Source organism: Aotus nancymaae, unplaced genomic scaffold (genome assembly GCF_030222135.1).
Source record: "Aotus nancymaae isolate 86718 unplaced genomic scaffold, 86718_ANA_hifiasm-v0.15.2.pri h1tg000007l, whole genome shotgun sequence".
Taxonomy (NCBI): Eukaryota; Metazoa; Chordata; class Mammalia; order Primates; family Aotidae; genus Aotus; species Aotus nancymaae.
Genome location: NW_026988418.1, coordinates 3,482,553 through 3,505,433, shown reverse-complemented (window position 1 = coordinate 3,505,433; position 22,881 = coordinate 3,482,553). Strand labels below are relative to the sequence as shown.

At 43.1% G+C, this 22,881-nt stretch overlaps 1 protein-coding gene across 1 annotated transcript in view; it reads left to right on the top strand.

Annotated features, from left to right (window-relative positions):
* Positions 1-527: 527 nt before the first annotated feature.
* PPT1 (palmitoyl-protein thioesterase 1) overlaps positions 528-22,881 on the top strand; it is a 32,749-nt gene continuing 10,395 nt past the window's right edge. The window contains exons 1-5 of the mRNA XM_012439041.3: positions 528-671; positions 5,757-5,866; positions 6,091-6,218; positions 6,874-6,944; positions 8,719-8,821. Coding sequence (XP_012294464.2) covers positions 548-671; positions 5,757-5,866; positions 6,091-6,218; positions 6,874-6,944; positions 8,719-8,821 — 536 coding nt within the window. The 5' untranslated portion in view covers positions 528-547. The remainder of the gene's footprint in view (positions 672-5,756; positions 5,867-6,090; positions 6,219-6,873; positions 6,945-8,718; positions 8,822-22,881) is intronic.

Sequence of the window (22,881 nt, the reverse complement as noted above, 5' to 3'; positions counted from 1 at the left end):
GAAATCCTACCTTTCCTTGAAGATCCAGAACAAACCCCACACCCTGCCATGATTGGTCCTGGCTGGAACTTGTCCCTCCTTCCTTTCTTCCTCCAACACAGCATGTTTCTTCCAAAGCAGTACAGGGCAGTGGTGAAGAGCAACGATTTTGGATCCACCAATGTGCTATCTCTGTGACCTTGGGCACCTTACTCAGTGGTAGTTCTCAGTGCCTCAGTGTCCTCACCTGTCAGAGGGGGAAAAGTGCATACAACGTTGTTATGAGGATTGAATCAGTTAAAAGTTGTAAGAACAGTACCTGATAGCATCTGATCGGCTCTGAATTAATGTTAGCAATTGTTTTGATTCACCGCGGAGGGCGGTCTACGAGAGCGCAGAGCCCCACTCAGTCAGCGGGGCCTGGCGGGGGACCTGTCGCACTGAAAGCTCCAGGGCAGGGATGCGTAGGGGATGCGCAGAATGCGGTCAGCGACCGGCGGGGCCACGCCCAGGCGCGCGGAGCGCTGTTCCAGGAGTCTCGCGCTCGCGGTCATGTGACACAGTGAAGATGGCGTCGCCCGGCTGCCTGTGGCTCTTGGCTGTCGCTCTCCTGCCATGGACCTGCGCTGCGTGGGTGTTGCAGCATCTGGACCCGCCGGCGCCGCTGCCGTTGGTGATCTGGCATGGGATGGGTGAGTGAGTGAGAAGTTTGAAAGGGTTTGGCGACTCTCTCTCCTCCTAGCCTGGGTTCGCATCTGGAAAATGCGGGTGTGGAGGACGAGGACCTGGACACACAGCACGAGGCAGGCACGACGTTTTAGGATTTGAAGGGCTACTCTGCGTTGGAAAGAGAGAAGGAGAAGGAGCCGTCCTTTGTCGAGCTCTTAGAGAGAGCCTCGCACGGCGTTGAGGTTTTACATGCTGTCCTTGATTAATTTTCACAGTAGTGGTGTTAGGATGTCGCATCTTTCACTTGGTCAGGCTAGGTGAGCTGCGGCTGGCTACATGACTGGTGCATCTACCCTTTTATTTATTACTTCACACAGAGATTTGTTAGGTACCTACATTTCATTTACAAGTTGAGTATCCTGTATCTGAAATGCTGGGTACTGGAAGTATTTCAGATTTTTTTTTTAATATTTGCATATATACAACAGGATATCTGGGGGGGGACCCAAGTGTAAACATGAAATTCATTTATTTTTTATATACACCTTATACTCATAGTTGGAAGGTAATTTTATGCAATATTTAAAATCATCTTGTGCAACCCATCACAGGAGGTCGGGTGTGGAATTTTCCACTTGTGGCATCATGTCTGGGCAGAAAAACTTTCAGATTTTGGATTCGCATTTTCAGATTGGGATGCTTAAGAGTCATTTAACACAGTTATTGAGTACCTACTAGGTGCTAAGGATACAGTAATGAACTAAACAGACTAAATTCTTTGTTCTTTTGGAACCCACTCTCCAGTGAGAGAAGCAGATTATAAATAAATTAAGAAGTAAAACGTAATATATCAAATGATGATAGCGCAATGGAGAAAAATATAGCAGGGTTTAGGATAAAGACTGGAGGTGAGAGCTTACACTTTTATAGAGTAAAGTTGGGAAAGAATTCACTGAGAAAGTGACATCTGAGTATACACCTGAGGTGGATGAGGACAGTTGCCACTTGGCTATCTGGTAGGAGGAACAGTAAATGGAAAAGCCCTGATGTGGAATTATGTCTCGTGTGTTCAGGGAACTGCATTCAGATCGGTAAGGCTGGAAATGAGTGAGTAAGGGGAAGAAGTTAGTTTAGGTTGGAGGGGAGGGGCAGGTACAGATGTTATTGGCCCTAGTAAGACTACTGCAGGGACTTTGGCTAGAGTGTCATGGGGAACTTTTTGAGCAGATGAGTGACATGATCTGATGCATTTTTAAAGATTCACTTTAGTTGCTGTATTGAGACTAGATCGTAGGGAGTCATGCATAGTCACAGGGAGACAGGTTAGGTAACTATTGCAATAATTTTTTTTTTTTTTGAGACAGGGTCTCACACTGTTGCCTGGGCTGGAGTGCAATGGCACGATCTTGGCTCACTGCAACCTCCACTTCCTGGGTTCATGTGATTTTCCTGCCTCAGCCTCCCAAGTAGCTGGGATTACAGTGCACACCACCACACCCAGCTAAGTTTTTGTATTTTTAGTTGAGATGGGGTTTCACTATGTTGGCCAGACTGATCTCCAACTCCTGACCTCGTGATCTGCCCACCTTGGCCTCGCAAAGTGCTGGGATTACAGGTGTGAGCCACTGCACCTGGCCTATTGCAATAATTTAAACAAGAGATGATGATAGCTTGGAACTGTAGAGTAACAATAGAGGTGTTGAGAAGTGGTCAAGGTTTGAATAGATTTTGAAGGTAGAGTATAGGATTTGCTAACAGATCAGACTTGGAATAAGAGAGAAAGAAGGGAGCCAAAGATGACTCCACAGGTTTTGGCCTGGACAATTGGAAGGGTAAAGTTTTCATTTTACCAAGATAGGGGAGCCTGTAGCACAAGCTGATTTAGGGTGGGGGAAAGATCAAAAGTCTACTTTTAGGCTTACTAAACATGAGATCCTCATGAGACTTCCAGGAGATGTTGTAGAGGCATTTGGAATGTGGAGTCTAGGACAGAGATACAGGCTGGAGATTTAAGTAGGGAGTCTTTGGCATGCAGCTAGTAATGAAAGCCTAGGGACTGGGTGAGTTCACGGAGGGAATGAGTGTACACACAGGACTGAGCCCTGAGGCACTCCATTGCATTTGGAGGTAGAGGAAATGAGGAGAAACTAGCAAAGGAGACTGTGACAGAACAACCAGTGAAGTGAAGGGGAGTCTGGAAAGTGCAGTGTCCTTGAAGCCAAGTGAAGAAAATGTTTCAGGAGGAGGGGCATGATCAACTGTATCAAATGTTTATAGGTCAAGGAAGATAAAGGCTGACATCTGATTATTGGATTTAGCAATATAAAGATGATTAATAATCTTGATAAAAGTAGTTTTGGGAGAGTGGTGAGAGTGAGAGCTTTATTGGGATGGGTTACAGAAAAATATTCAGAGTAATTAGAGTCAGCAAATATAGACAAACTTTCAAGGCTCTGCACCAGGCCCTGGGGCTACTACAGCGGGGTTAAAAGAGGACACAAGATAGGAGCTTTGTGCTTTCCCAGAGCTCACAGTCAGTTACAGGGGAGGCAGAGGCAGTTAAGTAACCTACAATTACAGCTCAGTGTGGAGAATGTTGTTTTGAGAGAAATAAAAGGAATAGACGATTCTCTAGGCAATAGCCTTTCCTTCTTCTAAAATTGGTTCTTAAGTTTTCTTGCAGGTTGAAAATGAGATGAGTAAGTTCAAAATGGGAAATGATCTCAGTTCACTTCTCCTACTCAGTAGCCAGTTTGCTTCCTGTTCCTAGTTCTGGTTCCTTGAAATAGAAGAAGTAACAAGTCTGGAACTAGGTGAGGAGGCTCCTGAAGTGCAAATTTAAGGCAGCACTCTCTCTCAAGTTCAGTGTTAGCACTTAAATGAACTTGAGAATGAGTGAATGAGTGCCTCCTTAAATTTTGTGCCCTAGAGCAGGGCTCCCTGACTCCCTGGGTGGGTCTGTGATCTGTTAGGAACTGGGCAGCACAGCACGAGGTGAGCTTCCAGCCTTACTGCCCTGAGCTCTACCTCCTGTCAGATCAGCAGTGGCATTAGATTCTCATACAAGTTCAAATCCTATTGTGAACTGCACATGTGAGGGATCTGGGTTGCATACTCCTTATGAGAATCTAATGAATGCCTGATGATCTGAAGTGGAGCAGTTCTGAAAAATTGTCTTCCACCAAACTGGTCCCTAGTGCCAAAAAGGTTGAGGACTGCTGTCCTAGATGCTTCATTCGCCTCACCCTAGTCGTGGCCCTGAAGAGAAAAATTTGTATTTGTTTACCCCAAATATACCCTGTGATGGAGAAGGGAATGTGTACCTCTGCTTATTTTTCATTTGTAAATTTGGTGTCTCAATTATCCTGTATGGGCGTTTTGGTTTCTTTGAGATGGGGTCTTGTTATGTTGCCTAGACTGGTCTCAAACTCCTGGCCTCAAGCAATCCTTCTGCCTCGTCATACCAAAGCGCTGGGATTGTAGGTATGAGCCACCATGCTTGGCCTATATGAAATTCTTTTTTTTTTTTTTTGAGGTGGAGCCTTGCTCCGTTGCTCAGGCTGGAGTGCAGTGGCATGATCTCAGCTCGCTAAAACCTCCACCTTTCAGGTTCAAGAGATTCTCCTGCTTCAGCCCCCCTGAGTAGCTGGGACTACAGGTGTGCACCACCACACCCTGGCTAATTTTTGTATTTTTAGTAGAGATGGGGTCTCACTATGTTGCCCAGGCTAGTCTCAAACTTCTGACCTCAAGTGATCTGCCCACCTTGACCTCCCAAAGTGCTGGGATTATAGATGTGAGCGATGGCACCCAGCTCCTGTATGGACTTTTGAAGCTTACTACTTGATGAATAGGAGCTAAGCAAAAAATGTTCTTTCTTCGATTTTTTTTTTTTTTTTTTTTTTTTTTTTGAGATGGATTTTCACTCTTGTTACCCAGGCTGGAATGCAATGGAGCGATCTTGGCTCACTACAACCTCCGCCTCCTGGGTTCAGGCAATTCTCCTGCCTCAGCCTCCTGAGTAGCTGGGATTACAGGCATGCACCACCATGCCCAGCTAATTTTTTGTATTTTTAGTAGAGACGGGGTTTCACCATGTTGACCAGGATGGTCTCGATCTCTTGACCTCATGATCCACCCGCCTCGGCCTTCCAAAGTGTCTTTCTTCAATTTTTTAAAATTGAAGTGAAAATTCATTTAAAGTTTACCATTTTGAATCGTACAATTCAGTGGCATTTAATATATTTGCAATTTTTATTTATTTTTTTTTTGAGACGAAATCTTGCACTGTTGCCCAGACTGGAGTACAGGGAAGTGATCTCAGCTTACTGTAACCTCTGCTTCCTGGGTTGAAGGGATTCTCCTGCCTCAGCTTCCTGAGTAGTTGGGATTACAGGAGTGTACCACCACGCCCAGCTAATTTTTGTATTTTTAGTAGAGATGGGGTTTTACCATGTTGGTCAGACTGGTCTCGAACTGCTGACCTCATGATCTGCCTGCCTCGGCCTCCCAAAGTACTGAGATTACAGGCGTGAGCCACAGTGCCCGGCCTGTGTATTTGCAATGTTGTGCAACCAAAACTTCTCTCTTTTTCAGTGCCCTAGAAAAACACCCATACCCATTAAGTAATCCCTCTCTATTTCCCCCTCCTACTACTTCTTGATAATCTCTAACCTACTTTTCTGTCTCTCAGTGGATTTGCCTATTCTCTATTTATGATGTAAAAGGAATCATGCATTATGTGACCTTTTGAGTCTGGCTTATTTCACTTAGCATAATGTATCTCATTGTGATTTTGGTTTGCATTTCACATGCTTTTCATATGCCTGTTGTTAATCATTTGTATATCTTCTTTGAAAAATACCTTTTTAAGTCATTTTCCCATTTTTAAATTAGGTTATCTTTTTGTTGAGTTGTAAATAAGTTATAAGTTCCTTGTATATTCTGGATATTAAGCGCTTATTGGGTAAATGTTTTGCAAATATTTTCTTCCATTCTGTACATTGTCTTCACATTCTTGATAATGCTCTTCGAGCCCTCAAAGTTTTTAAACAATAAATAATGGTGTTTTGACTCATGAGTTTCCATCATTGTTTTTTGTTGGCTAGGAGACAGCTGTTGCAATCCCTTAAGTATGGGTGCTATTAAAAAAATGGTTGAGAAGAAAATACCTGGAATTTACGTCTTGTCTTTAGAGATTGGGAAGACCCTGATGGAGGTAAGGCACTTCACAGCTGTTTCTTTGAGGGTTGCTGACTGATTTCATAGCCTATACTGTTAAAATGCTTTGCTTTGTGTTTTTAGCAGCAAATCATACAACTATACTTTCACCCTTGAGTGGCTCATATGAGGATACCAACCTAAACGAGTTACCTCTTAGAGAAGATGCCAGTGGTTTTTTTTCAGTCCCATCCTGTCACTTCTCTCTGGCTTCTTTTTTAGGACGTGGAGAACAGCTTCTTCTTGAATGTCAATTCCCAAGTAACAACAGTATGTCAGATACTTGCTAAGGATCCTAAATTGCAGCAAGGCTACAATGCTATGGGATTCTCCCAGGGAGGCCAATTTCTGTAAGCTCCTTTTTGTTATATTGTATGACTTACATGGAATTGATTTTTTTTTCTTTTATTCAGATGAGTTCACTCCTCCAGTTCTTTCAAGATTCTCACCTATCTTGGAAGGGAAATTTCCTAAAATGTTCCCATGTAAGAAGCTTTATGGAACTTAATTTCTTTTCTTTCCTTTTCTTTTCTTTTTTTTGAGATGGAGTTTCGCTCTTGTTGCCCTGGCTAGAGTGCAATGGCACAACTTCAGCTCACTGCAACCTCCACCTTCTGGGTTCGAGCAATTCTCCTGCCTCAGTCTCCTGAGTAGCTGGGACTACAGGCGTCTGCCACCACACCCAGCTAATTTTTTTGTATTTTTAGTAGAGACAGGGTTTCACCATGTTGGACAGCCTGGTCTCAAACTTCTTACCCCAGGTGATCCACCTGCCTTGGCTTCCCAAAGTGCTGAGATTACAGGTGTGAGCCACCACACCCAGCTGGAACTTAATTTATTTTATATGAAAGTTGAAAGATTTGTGTTTGCCCATATCAGAGGAAAATCCTGAAACTCTTTGGGTTTGGGGAACCACAGAGGATGAGTAGCTTAATCTGTGAAGCTGATTGTGGATGATAGATTTCCATCTGACAGTCGGAGCTAAAACCCCCTTTTATTCCGTAGGAGGGCAGTGGCTCAGAGATGCCCTTCACCTCCCATGATCAATCTGATCTCGATTGGGGGACAGCACCAAGGTAACGTCTTTGCTTCCTTTTTTCTCTATTCTAACCCACGTGACCACCTGATTTTTAAAAATCTAGGAACTCTATTTGCACAAAACATCAGCCATCCTTGCAAAATCCTGTTTCTCTAGCTTTTAACAAATTAGCCAGCATTGATGGAGACATAGGAAGAGACTTAGGATTCCAGAGGCCTGGATCACTAGGTTGCCATCTACTTCTCTCCAATTTCATTGACATGAGTTCATGGAAGTGAGATGGTTATAACCACATGGCAGGTGGTGCTTGAGGAGTTAGGAAGATTGAGTAACCTTTCCCGTTCTCTGACTTGGTGATATCCTTTTGAATTTAGGTTTAGGCAAAGAATGGTGTGTAAGCTCTTTTGTCTATTAATTTAAACCCTTTGAGAAACAGCAGGTTTCTATTTAGACAGAATTACATACTTTTGAGGAAAGATGTGTCTTTAGAATGGAATTTTATCTCTGCTGTGATGGGTGTAGTTATTAGCTGGTATAGTATGGGAGCAGAATGAGTCTGTATAATCAGGAAACCTGGACTCACCCAATTAACTATTACTCATAGGCAAGTAATTTGGTATCTTAGGTTACACTCACAGATGGAGGAAACCAAAATATGGCCCTGCCTGTCGTATAGGAATTTTTCAGAGGATAAAGTGAAATAATAGGTAGGAAAATACTTTTTAAAAGTGTAAGGATTATATAAAAGCAAATTGGTAAAAATGGCTTTATTATTTATTCATTTAACAAATATTTATTGAAAACCTATTATATGCCAGGAACAAGACAGACAAGGTCCTTGCCTTCATAAAATATATGTATATACACACATATATGCACATACATACATACATAGACATATATATATGTCTATATACACACACACACATATATATACACACATATATATATATACACACACACACACACATATATATATACTTACATATATATATATATTAGAGTGGAGGATAGCTGGGTACATGGTGGTATACCTGTAGTCCCTGCTACTTGGAAGGCTGAGGGTGGAGGATCATTTGAGGCCAGGAGTTCGAGGTACTGTGGTGTGCTATAATTGTGCCTGTGAATAGCTACTGCACTTTAGTCTGGGCAACATAGCAAGACCCAATCTCTTGGAAAAACAACAACAACAACAGAATACTGTTTGACAGACACACTCATGGTGTAGTGCTTAAAGGAGTGGGCTCTGGAGCCAGACTGCCTGTGTCTGAGTCCTGGCTTATCACTTATTGTCTAACTTTGGACAGGGTATTCAGTTTTACAGTTTTCTATATGTGACATAGGGCAAATGATGTCTACTCCACATGGTGGTTGTGAGGATTAAACTACTTATTGCCAATATATGCTTAGAACTATTCGTGATACTCAAAACAACGTTATTGATGAAAATGCTCAGGGTGAAGTCTAATTGGGGAAAGGGAAGGAAATGGGGCTGGGTACTATTTGAGATAAGGTGGTCAGATATGACTTGCCAGGACTTAGACCTGAGAGCTGAGAATGAGTCCAGCCATGTGATACAGCACATCCTCCAGGGATGAATATGTGCAAAGGTCCTTAGGCAGGAAAGAGTGTAGTAGCACCAGGAGGAAGCTGGTGATAGTGTTAGTTCTCTGCACTTTATTTTCATGAGGAATAAGTGAATGAAATCAGAGTTTGGACCTGTTTGTTTTGTTTCTCACGGTGCCTTGTGCATAGTAGGTATTTGATACATGATTATTGAAGGAATGAATATTTGTCATCTACTACTGTAGGTGTTTTTGGACTCCCTCGATGTCCAGGAGAGAGCTCGCACATCTGCGACTTCATCAGAAAAACACTGAATGCTGGGGCTTACTCCAAAGTTGTTCAAGAACGGTATGTATGGTTAACTGAAAAGATTACAGAGCTGTCACTGTGTGAAAATATCATGCTGACTTTCATGCTAACAGTGATTCCAGCAGTAGTTGCTTGTGATATTCAAATGAGATCTTTTTGTACTATCTGCTCAATTTCATTGTAAATCTAAACTTGCTCCAAAAAGTCTATTAATTAAAAAACAAAGAAAGAAAAACAAGGGCATTTTTCTATGTAAGAAGACTGTACTTGTAACAGAATAAATTTCCATCCTTAAAAAACGAACAGAAAGCCTTTAGAAAGTACTAAGCTGAAGGAATTATTATTGGTATTTAGAGGACAGATTCTTTATATCGTTAGCTATTCCTATATAACTGTACCCGACTACTCAAATGTATTTGGGTAGTTACCATGGCCAGCCTGACACAATGGCTCTCGCCTGTAATCTCAGCTCTTTGAGAGGCCAAGCCAGGAGGATTGCTTAGAGTCAGAAGTTCATGACCAGTCCGATCAACATAGTGTGACCTCTGTTTCTATTAAAATCAATTTTTTTTAAAAAAGGGTGCAGAATTACTTTTGGAGTGTATTCTTGTTTAATTGTTTCCAAACTTAATTATGCATCAGAACCACTGGGAAATTCATTAAAAATGGATTCCTAGGCTCTATCCTTAGAAGTTGTGACTGGAGGTCTGGAGTACTCTAGATGATAGCTGGAGTTTGGGATCAACTAATATCCTGTGGGTTTTCCAAGTGCCTCATTCTTGTCAAATAGCAACTCTTCATTATCCTTGAAACCATTTTCCATGATACAGCCTTGCGACTGACTCATGTTGGAACAACCTACAGCTTGCTGTCTTTTCTCGTCCCACCCGTTGGCGACACACATAGCCACAAAGCTGTTTTGAGTCAACAGTGACACCTAATGGTTATTACAAAAAACTAAGATACTCTGTATCTCTTACCTCCTTTTTTTGCCCTCAGGCCACACCAAGCTTTCCCCTTTGCCTGGTTTAATTGGCTGTGACTAATCACAACCTAATTATTTATATTCTACATATTCTCTGTTCTCATGGATTTGCATGGTGTTTAAACTTCATTCTTCCTCCTTTACTCTTTCTTTTCAGTCTTGCTCAGTTGCCTCCAGAAAGCCTATACTTTTCTTTCTTTCTATTTCTTTATTCTGTGAACCAAAACAACCCTTGATTGGAATTCTGTTAGTGATGCCAAGTGAGCAGCCCGTGGGATGTGACAAGGGACACCTAAATACTGATTAGGGCAGGGTGTTGTGGCTCATGCCTATAATCCCAGCACTTTGGAAGGTGCTGGTGGGCAGATCACTTGAGGCCAGGAGTTCGAGACCAGCCTGGCCAACATGGCAAAACCCTGTCTCCAGTAAAAATACAAAAATTAGCGGGCATGGTGGTGCACACCTCTAGTCCCAGCTACTCGGGAGGCTGAGGCTGGAGCATTGCTTGCACCCAGGAAGTGGAGGTTGTAGTGAGCTGAAGTCACACCACTGCACCCCAACCTAGGCAACAGAGTGAGACTCTTTCTCAAAAGAAAAAAACCATACTAATTAAAAGTGGTAGATTGATGTGTTTATCTTCACTTCCTCCTTAAACTTTAATGAAGTGGTAGCAGAAGAATAAAAAGTGATAAACCCACAAGGACAGAGAGAACAGGGAGAGAGGATATAAAAGATCATAAAAGACAGCAATATGTTTCCGAAAGCAAGCAAACAGATGAATAAGTGTGAGAACTGTTTTAGCAGAGCAGATGGTGAAGGCTTAAAGCAACAAAGAGAAATCATTTTCTCTTTGTGATACTGTCCCAGGTTGCCCCTGGTTTAAGGAGGATTCTATTCTGTTGCAAGAAGGCAACCATATCAAGCCAAAGTAAATTTTAAAAGAAAGTAATACTGTTTTGGTGCCTAAGGCCTCATAGGTCCTGGAATCAAGAATTGGGAGCCATGAGGAGCCAGGGTATTCTCCCTCCAGTGCCATTGTTGCTTCTCTCTCTCTGTCACTGCTTCTTTCTGTCCATGCAGACTAGCTTCCCCTGCCACCCACATGATAGAAGGTGGCCTTGCACAACTTCCAAGTGTTTAATTTTCTGTTAGGAGATTGTCTCAGTCTGAGGCTAGAATCTCTTTGTTCTGATTCAGATTATTTGAGAAGGGACCATGCCCCAGCTCAGGTGAGGTGTCCACCTCTGCTCTCATTAGTTGTGGCCAGAGAAATGGGACCACGCATACCAACCATACCCACCTCCCTGTAAACCAGTAGGCGGAGCAGGAAGAGTGTAGGAGTGACTTGGGCAGAAACGCCAAAAAATGTCTCCCACATTCTTCAGATCACTTAACCTCAGCAAAGCAAACATGATATCCTAATATGCACAGTAACACCGGCCTGGCATGGTGGGGGCAATGAGGAATGGTGTAACAGTTCTCTTTCTCATTCCTGGATGTAAAATCTACCCTCTAGTTCCCTTTTGCCTTTGCAAATGCTGTCAGCCCTTCCTGGCCTTCTCTTTCCTCCAGTTTGCTTCCTGCCATCCCCGGCCCCGCGCTCTACCCTTCCACCCCTATCCTCGCTGCCACATATTTCAGTGTTGCCCTGGCCTTGGCCTCCATCTTCTCCTGTACCAGCTCAGGGGAAGCTAGAGCTTTCCTGTTAAATTTTCATAGCAACTTGCCCTCCCCACGTCTGCTCTGGGTGCTGCTCGCAGTTTGCACCCCACTCAAGTTGATCTCAGAGTGCTTTTCCTCAGTTGTCCAGTTTTCCTCATGTCTTTGCCCTCAGCTGACGAATTTGCAACTTTGTTTTCTGGAAGTATTGAGGCATCTACTCAGGCTCTCTCAGAGACTTTTCAACCATCCAGAAAAGTTAGAAAGTAATGTGATAAACTACAGGCATACCTCGGAGATACTGAGGATTTGGTTCTAGACCACCACGATAAAGCAAATATTGCAATAAAGCAAGTCACACAAATTTATTGGTTTCCCAGTGCATAGAAAAGCTATGTTCACACTATACTATAGTCTATTAAGTGTGTAGTAGCATTATGTCTTTAAAAAGTACATGCCTTAATTAGAAAATACTTTATTGCTAAAAAATGCTAATGATCATTTGAATCTTCAACAAGTCATCTTTTTGCTGGTGGAGGGTCTTGCTTCGATGTTAACGGCTGCCAACTGATCAGGGTGGTGGTTGCTGAAGGTTGGGGTGACTGTGCTAATTTCTTAAAATGAGACAATGATGAACTTCGTATCAGTTGATTCTTCCTTTCATGAAAGATTTCTTTGTAGCATCTGATGTTATTTGGTAGCATTTTGCCCACAGTAGAACATCTTTCAGAACTGAAGTCAATCCTCCAACCCTGCCACTGCTTTTATATAAGCTTATGTTATATTTATTCTAAATTATTTGTTGTCATTTTATCAGTGTTTACAGCATCTTCACTAAGAATAGATTCCATCTCAAGAAGCCACTTTTTTGCTCATCCGTAAGAAGCAATTCCTTGTCTGTTGGTTTTATGAGATTGCAACGATTCAGTCACATCATCAGGTTCTAATTCTAGTTCTCTTGCTATTTCCACATCTGCAGTTACTTCCTCCATCGAAATCTTGAATCCCTCAGCCATTCATTGGAATCAACTTCTTTTAAACTCCTGTTAATGTTGATATTTTGACTTCTTCCCATGAATTGTGAATTTTTGTTTGTTTGTTTTTGAGACAGAGTCTTACTCTTTCACCCAAGTTGGAATGCAGTGGTGCCATCATGGCTCACTGCAGCCTCAGCCTCTCAGGCTCAAGTAATCCTCCCACTTCAGCCTCCTGAGCAGCTGCCACTACGGGTATGAGCCACTACACCCCACTAATTTATTAATTTTTTGTAGAGACAGGATCCCACTTATGTTGCCCAGGCTAGTCTCAAACTCCTGGGCTCCACTGATCTTTCCTCCTCGCCCTCCCAAAGTGCACGGCACCCAGCCTGTTAATGTTCTTAATGGCATTTAGAATGATAAATCCTTTCCATCAGGTTTTCCTTTTACTTTGCCCAGATGCATCCAAGGAATCACTGTCTATGTAGCTACAACTTTATAAATGTATTTCTTAAATAGTAAGACTTAAAAGTTGAAATTACTACTTGATCCATGGGCTGTAGAATGGTGTGTTATAGCAGGCATGAAGACAACATTAATATCTTTGTACATCTCCTTCAGAGCTCTTGAGTGACCAGGTGCTTTTTAATGAGCTGTAATATGTATTTTTTTAAGTTTGTTTTTAAACTTTTTTTAATTAAAAAAATATTTTTTGAGACAAGGTTGTGCTCTGTTGCCCAGACTAGAGTGCAGTGGTATGATCACAGATCACTGCCGCCTTCACCTTCTGGACTCAAGCCATCCTCCCACTTCAGCCACCTGAGTAGCTAGGACTGTAGGCATGCACCACCGTGCTTGGCTAATTTAAAAAAGAATTTTCTTTTGTAGAGGTGGGGTCTTGCCCAAGCTAGTCTTGAACTCCTGGCCTCAAACTATCCTCCTGCCTTGGCCTCCCAAAGTGCTGGCATTACAGGTATGAGCCACCATGCCCAGCTGAGCCATGGTGTTTTGAAAAAAATATTTTTTTCTGAGCAGTAGGTCTCAGCAGTGGGCTTAAAATAGTCACTAGCAAACCTGCTGTAAACAGATCTGCTGTCATCTAGGCTTTGTTGTTCCATTTCTAGAGCACAGGCAGAGTAGATTTAGTGTAGTTCTTAAGGGCCCTAGGATTTAAAAAGTGGTAACTGAGCATTGGCTTCAACTTCAAGTGATCAGCTACATTAGGCACTCACAAGAGAGTCAGCCTGTCCTTTGAAGTTTCGAAGCCAGGTATTGACTTCTCCTCTATAGCTGTGAAAGTCCTAGATGGCATCTTCTTCTAATATAAGACTGTTTCATCTACACTGAAAATTTGTTGTTTATGGTCACCACCTTCATCAAGTATCTTAGCTAGATCTCCGGGATAACTTACTGCAGCTTCTACATCAGCACTTGCTGCTCCATCTTGCACTTTCATGTTATGGAGATGATTTCTTTCCTTGAACCTTATAAACCAACCTCTGCTAGCTTCACATGTTTTTTTCTGCAGCTTCCTCACCTCTCTTCCCCTCAGCCTTCATTGAATTGAAGAGAGTTAGGACATTGCTTTGGATTAGACTTTGGCTTAAGAGATGTTGTAGCTGGTTTGATCCTCTATTCAGACCACTCAGATTTTCTCCATATCAGCAATCAGACTGTTTTGCTTTCTTATTATTTGGGTGTTCACTGAAGTAGCACTTCTAATTTTCCTCAAGAACTTTTCTTTTGCATTTGCAGCTTGGCTGTTTGGCTTACAAGGCCTAGCTGCAGCGTATTCTTGGTTTTCCACTTATCCTCCTCACTACACTCAATCTTTTGTAGCTTTTGATTTTAAGTGAGAAATGTGTGGCTTTTCTTTCACTTGAACACTTAGAGGCCATTGTGAGGTTATTAATTGGCCTAATTTCAGTATTGTTGTGTCTCATGGAATAGGGAGGCCCAAGGAGAGGGAGAGAGTTGGGGAATAACTGGTTGGTAGAGCAGAGAACACACACATGTGTCAATTAAGTTCTCCATCTGTTTGTGGTGCCCCAAAACAATTCCAATGGTAACATCAAAGGTCACTGATCACAATTGCCATAAAAGATAGACTAGTAATGAAAAGTTTAAAACATTGTGCAAATTAACAAAATGTAACACAGAGACATGAAGTGAGCACACGTAGTTAGAAAAATAGTGTTAATAGATTTACTCAACACAGTGGTCACAAACTTCAATTTGTAAAAAACGCAGTATCTGAGAAGCTTAATATTACACAGCACAATAAAGCAAAGTTCATTTCAACAAGGTTTGCCTATACTAAGTAGGTAGGTCCTAGAACTAATTATCATATTTACCTGGGAGTTTTTTTGGGGTAGGGGACGGAGTCTTACTCTGTTACCCAGGCAAGTGCAGTGGCACAATCCCGGCTCACTGCAACCTCCACCTCCTGGGTTCAAGCAATTCTCCTGCCTCAGCCTCCCGAGTAGCCAGGGTTACAAGCATGCGCCACCATGCCTGGCTAATTTTTGTGTTTTCAGTAGAGACGGGGTTTCGCCACGTTGGCCAGGCTGGTCTCGAACTTCTGACCTCAGATGATCCGCCTGCCTTGGCCTCCCAAAGTGCTAGGATTACAGGCGTGAGCCACCGCGCCCGCCTACAAGAACTGAAACATTTCAGATAAAATCGAATTCTTAAACTTATCCCTTGCAGATCCCATTCTCTGCTGTCTCTCTAAAATTACTGTCAAAAAATTGGGAAAATTGTTTCTATTTACTAAAAAATGTTACTGTTACGGCCTGGTGCAGTGGCTCATGCCTATAATCTCAGCACTTTGGAAGGCAGGCAGATAACTTGAACTCAGGAGTTTGAGACTAGTCTGGACAACGTGGCAAAACCCCGTCTCCACAAAAAAATACAAAAAATTAGCGGGTCATGGTGGCACGCACCTATAGTCCCAGCTACCCTGGAGGCTGAGTTGGGAGGATCACCTGAGCCTAGGAGGTGGAGGTTGCAGTGAGCCAGGATAGTGCCAGCTTGGGTGACAGAGTGAGACCCTGTCTCAAAAAAAAAAACAAAAAAAAAAACCAACCAATTACTATTAGATATGTACATATTCATAATCAACATATAGTATTATTTTTCATACTTAGATTTTTATATAATGGATACCTTGTGCATTTTACTCTGCAGATTATTTTTTCACTCATTATGTTTTTCAGATCTAAATGTGTAGTTACTTACACATCTAGTTCATTCATCTGCACTGTCACTTGGCATTCTGTCCTATGACTACACCACAGTTTGTTAATCCCCATGTTGCAGACATTTCAGCACTTCCAGTTTCTCAATGTAGCAAACAGTTTGCAGTGAACATCCATGGACAAGAATTTATCTACTAAGAGAATTCACATCATAGGCTCTATCAGTGTTGAATACTTTGGGGGAAGTTATATCTCTGCCTCAGTTTCATCATCTGTAAAATAGGGCAATAATTTTAGGGTAGTAATCTACAATGGGCTATAGAGATTAGATGAGTTAATAGGCATACAGTGCTGAGAACAATACCTTGAAAACACTCGCTGTGTGTTAGCTGCTGTTATTTCAGTAATTATTAGTATATGCATTTTCAATTTTACTTGATATTGCCAAAGTGATTGTACCAGTTTATATTCACACCAAGAGTATGAGAGTTCCATTTTTCTCCATTCTTACTAACTTTTGATCCTATGTCTTTTAAATGTTTTGCCAGTTAGATGCATGTAGAACGGTTACACATCCTAATCTGCGTGTGTTGATTATCAGTCAGGCTGAGCATCTGTTCAAGTTTTTTAGCCACTCAGGTTTCTCTTTCTCTTTCTTTCTTTCTTTTTTTTTTTTTTTGAGACGGAGTTTCACTCTTGTTACCCAGGCTGGAGTGCAATGGTGCGATCTTGGCTCACCGCAACCTCCGCCTCCTGGGTTCAGGCAATTCTCCTGCCTCAGCGTCCTGAGTGGCTGGGATTACAGGCACGTGCCACCGTACCCAGCTAATTTTTTTGTATTTTTAGTAGAGACGGGGTTTCACCATGTTGACCAGGATGGTCTCGATCTCTTGACCTCGTGATCCACCTGCCTCGGCCTCCCAAAGTGCTGGGATTACAGGCGTGAGCCACCACGCCCGGCCTCTCCTTCTCTTTCTGTGTATTGCTTCTACATAGTCCTTGCTTATTTTTCTTTTGGAAGGTTTGTCTTTTTCTCATTGGTTTGTATTGCATGCACACACACATTTTTTATAGTAAGACTCTTTGTTAGATCTATCTGTTGCATTTACCTTCTCCTAGTCTGATATATCTTTTTTTTTTTTTTTTGAGACGGAGTCTCACTCTGTAGCCTAAGCTGTAGTACAATGGTGTGATCTCGGCTCACTGCAACCTCCACCTTGTGGGTTCAAGTGATTCTCCTGCTTCAGCCTCCCTAGTAGCTGAGATTACAGACACACACCACCACATCTGGCTAATTTTTGTATTCTTAGTAGAGACAAGGTTTCACCATATTGGCCAGGCTCGTCTCAAACTCCTGACCTCAAGTGATCCACCTGCCTTGGCCTCCCAAAGTGCTGGGATTACAGGGGTGAGCCACCGTGCCTGGCCGATATGTCTTTTAATTTTGTTTTTGGTGTCTTTCTTGGTATAGCAAGTTTGTTTATTTTTTTAACAACTGTATTGAGATATAGCTCACATAGCATACAATTCATCCATTTAAAGTGCATAATTCATTGGAATTGTAAATATTACATTATTAATTATCTTAAGTTGTGGTAAAACATATATAACATAAGATTTGCCATTTTAACCTTTCTTTTGACTTTTTTTTTTAATAGGGACAGGATCTATGGTCAAAGGTATTATGTGTAGAGTCAAATAAACAAACAAACAGAGACAGGGTCTTGCTCTGTTACCCGGGCTAGACTTACACTTCTGTGCCCAAGTAGTCCTCTGCCTCAGCTTCCTGAATAGCTTCCTCAGCCTCCTACTGTGCTTCATTTTAACCATTTTGAAGTTTATACTTCAGTGGCATTAATTTCATTCAGTGTTATACAATCATCATCCAGTACAGCAGCTTTTAATTTGGATTCAGTCAAATTTATCAAGCTATCTGATTGACGCACAAGATGCACAAAGCTATTCTCCTCGCCTGTATTTTCCTTTAACTTTTTTAAAGTTTTGTTTTTCATTCTCATGCTTTTCATCTACCTGGGGCATTCTGTGTTTGAGTCTGTTTCTGGGCTCTTCTGTTCCATGGGTTTATTTGTCTGTCTCTATCCCATTACCACACTGTTTTATTTACTGTAGCATCTTTTACCTGCCTCTTCAAATCTTGGGTGTTCTTGGACTTTTATTGTTTCATCTGAATTTTAAAATTCTGTTGTCAAATTCCATCAAAAATTATCTCAGTGTTTCAATTGGAATTCCTTAGGGAGTTTCGACGTCACCTCAGCACTTCTTCTGCTCTTCATTTGCCCTCCTTCAGGCCTTACATTTCTCAGCTGGGTCCCTGAACAGCCCTCCTCTGTGCAAACTGTACCTGTAGCTGCACTAGAGTGAAACAGAGGAGGGACAAAATAGAATAATGACAGATCTAGGCTGGGTGCCATGGCTCACACCTATAATCCCAGAATTTTGGGAGGCTGAGGTGCATGGATCACTTAACATTAAGAGTTTAAGACCAGCCTGGCCAACATGGTGAAACCCCGTCTCTACTAACAATACAAAACATTAGCTGGGTTTGGTGGTGTGCACCTCTAATTCCAGCTATTCAGGAGGCTGAGGCACAAGAATTGAACCCAGGAGGTGAAGGTTGCAGTGAACCGAGACCACACTACTGCACTCCAGCCTGGGCAACAGAGTGAGACTGTCTCAAAAAAAAAAAAAAAAATGACAGGTCTAATATTACTGTCTTTTATAGAAGTTTATACCATGGATGGATACAGTACCAGAGCTTTACATATCTTGTTTAATTTTTATAACACAGGCTTAGAGAGGTAGAATATACCTGTGATTCCAATCCCAGTCTGTTTGACAAAGCTGGTGCAGTCTGCCTCCCATATGCAGCAGAGACAGTGGAGTTTAGTGGTTAAGAATAGGCTTCTGGGCCAGATATGGTGGCTCATGCCTGTAATCCTGGCACTTTGGGAGGCTGAAGTAGGTGGATCACCTGAGGTCAGGAGTTCGAGAGCAGCCTAACCAACATGGTAAAATCTCATCTCTACTAAAAATACAAAAAATTAGCCAGGCATGGTGGTGCATGCCTGTAATCCTAGATACTCCAGAGGCTGAGGCAGGAGAATCACTTGAACCTGGGAGGTGGAAGGAAGTTGCAGTGAGCCGAGATTGTGCCGTTGCACTCCAGCCTGGGCAACAAGAGCAAAACTCTGTCTCAAAAAAAAAAAAAAAGGCTTCTGGAGCTAGCCTGCCTGCATTCCTGTTCTGGGTCAGTTCTTTTGAGCAGTGTGACCTTTGGCAAGCTACTTAATCACTCTCACTATTAGTGTCTCATTTATAAATGTATGTAAACTTAGTACCTCTTGTAATTCTTGTAAGGATTAAATAGGTTACTATAAGTAAAGTGCCTGGAAAAGGCCTGGGGTATATGGGAAGTGTTTTTCAAGAGTTAACCATTTGCTGGTTTTTTGTTTTTTTTGTTTTTTGTTTTAAGACAAGGTCTCACTCTGGGCCGGGCACGGTGGCTCAAGCCTGTAATCCCAGCACTTTGGGAGGCCGAGGCGGGTGGATCACAAGGTCAAGAGATCGAGACCATCCTGGTCAACATGGTGAAACCCCGTCTCTACTAAAATACAAAAAATTAGCTGGGCATGGTGGCGCGTGCCTGTAATCCCAGCTACTCGGGAGGCTGAGGCAGGAGAATTCCTGAACCCAGGAGGCGGAGGTTGCGGTGAGCCGAGATCGCGCCATTGCACTCCAGCCTGGGTAACAAGAGCGAAACTCCGTCTCAAAAAAAAAAAAAAAAAAAGACAGGGTCTCACTCTGACCCCCACCAAGCTGGAGTGCAGTGGCATATAATCATAGCTCACTGTACCTTGAACTTCTGGGGTCATGTGATCCTCCTGCCTCAGCCTCCAGAGTAGCAAGGACTACAGGCATGCATCACTACACCTGGCTAATTTTAAAAATATTTTTGTAGAGACGGGGCCTCACTATGTCCAGTCAGGTCTCGAACTACTGGCCTCAAGTGATTCTCCTGCTTCAACCTCCCGAATAGATAGACTACAGGCACACACCACCAAGCCCAGCTAATTTTTTTCTTTTTCTTTTTTTGGTAGAGATGGGGTCTCGCTATGTTTCCCAGGCTAGTCTCAAACTCCTGGCTTCAAGCCATCCTCTACCTCCCAAAATGCTGGGATTACAGGCATGGGCTACCATGTCTGGCCTAAGTGTTACCATCTCTAAGCCACAGTTGCTAGAGAAGGCAGGAAAGGCTTGCCTCACTGTGGTCCATAGTTGGGAAGTTCCACAGGAGCTGTCCTTTCCTGCCTCTTGAGTGTGGCGCGTGGGTAGGAGTGTGGACTCGGACAGGTTTAGGCTCTTATTTTTCCTTTACTACAACTGACTGAGTAGCCTGAGGAGTGGGAGTTGCTTAATGTCTCTGAATTTGCCCCTTCAGTGGTAAAAAAGAGATGATGATAATACAATCCCATGTTTCTCCGTCTGCCTTCTGAAGAGCCTCCCCCAACTCACACAGCATCCCCGCTTCTGCGGCATCTCCAGTTCTGCTTGTCCCGAGGTCCTTCCCCTTGGCCGTCCCATGTGCATCAGGCTTCTTACAAAACAAAGCCTCTCTCGCTTCTTCCTGTTGCCCCTTCTTAGCTGTTTTCTTCTCACACAAAAAGGTTACCTGTGACTATTGCCTTCCTTCTCTTTCAACCTTTGCCAAAAGGCCTCCCTACTGCCGTTCTGGGTCACCAGAAACCTGGCCTGGCAAGATCCAAAGACTTTTGTATTCATTCCCTTAAATTTTTTTGAATAAGCTTTGATCAGTCGCCTTTGTGAAAGGTGTGCGTGCTCAGCATTCCTACTGCTTAGCAGCGTACAGTCACCCTTCCACCCCTGAAGCTCCTTCCCTTGTTCTAACTAGGCGACCCTCCCTTCTCCTCACATCTAAATCCTACCCCTCCTTGAGTACCAGCTTCTTTCATATCTTGCCCGACAACTGACATCAGTTTATTTCATTCAGCAAACACTGACTACTGAGCATCTGCCCTTTGCCAAGGAGCTTACAGGTCTGTAGGGGAGAGACTGGAAGCCAACGTTTGCGTGTGAGCAACAGCAATACTACAGTGAAATGACAAGACCAGTATGCATAGTATTCTATAAGTGTTCAGCATTCTAAACGTTTAAAAGATTTCAAATACATGTATAAATACATTCTAGAATGTCACTCTGACTGCTGCTTTCTTTAACTTCAGTCTCATCTGCTCCTGGGAGTGAGAGCTCCATCTTCTCTGGCATAGCTGGCTCTGTTGAGCTTTAGTGCCATCCTGCTCCACGGAGTGGGGTTTTCAGGACCACTGCCTCTGGGCAGCTCTTCCACTCTGGCTGGGGAGCTTATGTTGTAGAAATTTTGATTTCTGTCTCTGCCAACCTAGGATAGAGAGTTTGTTCGAATTTTCCCATTTCCCCATGTGAGGCCTGTGGTAACAGTGCCCATTTTGAGGAGGTGGGGGCTGGAAGGGAAGGGGAAGTGGAGGGAGATTGGAAAGGAAGTATGTAAGTGTAAATAGAACTGCTAACCTGTGTCTGAAATAATAGTATTATAACAACCAAATACTTGCCCTTGTACTTGAAAATGACATGACATACCAGAATACCGAAATGTACCATCACTCAACAGTGTGGTAAATGAGAGGTTACATCTCTATCCCAGTGTGAGGGTGGCAAGATGGATGGGATAGATGATTGTGTGGAAAGGAAGACCCAGTGGTGGTGATGTTTGAGCTGAGTCTTGCAGGATGAGGTAGAGTTGTGGGAGGGGATGGCATGTGCCACCATGACTAGAAGGTACATGTATTAGTCTGTTTTCATGCTGCTGATAAATACATACTGGAGACTGGGCAATTTACAAAAGAAGTTTATAATGGACCTACAGTTCCATGTGGCTGGGAAAGCCTCACAATCATGGTGGAAGGTGAATGGCACATCTCACATGGCGGCAGACAAGAGAAGAGAACTTAGGCAGGGAAATTCCCCTCCTTAAAACCATCAGATCATGGTCAGGCATGGTGGCTCACACCTGTAATCCCCGCATTTTGGGAGACCTAGGTGGGTAGATCACCAGAGGTCAGGAGTTTGAGACCAGCCTGGCCAACCTGGTGAAAGCCACCTGGCCAACCTGGTGAAACCCTGTCTCTACCTAAAATACAAAAATTAGCCAGGTGTGGTGGTGTGTGACTGTAATCTCAGCTACTCGGGAAGCTAAGGTGAGAGAATCACTTGAACCCAATAGACAGAGGTTGCAGTGAGCCAAGATTGTGCCACTACACTACGGCCTGGGCAACAGAGTGAGACCCAGTCTCAAAAAAAAAAAAAAAAAAAAATAAATAAATGAAATCATCAGATCGTGTGAGACTCATTCACTATCATGAGACTAGCACAGAAAAGACCTGCCCCCATAATTCAGTCACTTCCCACTGAGGGAGGTGGGAATTGTGGGAGTTACAATTCAAGATGAGATTTGGGTGGAGACACAGCCAAACTATATCATTCCACCCTGGCCTCTCCAAAATCTCATGTCCTCACATTCCAAAACCAATCATGCCTTCCCAACAGTTCCCCAAAGTCTTAACTCATTTCAGCATTAACCCAAAAGTCCACAGTCCAAAGTCTCATCTGAGACAAGGTAAGTCCCTTCTACTTACTTACTTATGAGCTTGTAAAATCAAAAGCAGGTTAGTTACTTCCTAGATACAATGGGGGTACAGGCATTAGGTAAATACAGCCATTCCAAAAGGGAGAAATTGGCCAAAACAAAGGGGCTACCGGCCCTATGCACGTCCAGTATCCAGTAGGGTAGTCAAATCTTCAAGCTTGAAAACGATTTCCCTTGATTCCAGGTCTCACATCCAGGTCACGCTAATGCAGAAGGTGGGTTCCCATTGTCTGGGGCAGCTCCGCCCCTGTGGTTTTGCAGGGTACAGCCTCCCTCCTGGCTGCTTTCATGGGCTGGCATTGAGTGTCTGCAGCTTTTCCAGGCACATGGTGGAAGCTGTCAGTGGATCTACCATTCTGGGGTCTGGAGCATGGTGGCCCTCTTCTCATAGTTCCACCAGGCAGTGCCCCAGTAAGGACTCTGTGTGGGAGCTCCAACCCCACATTTCCCTTCTGCACTGCCCTAGCAGAGGTTCTCCATGAGATCCCTGCTCCTGCAACAAACTTCTTCCTGGACATCCAGGTGTCTCCATACATCCTCTGAAATCTAGGCAGAGG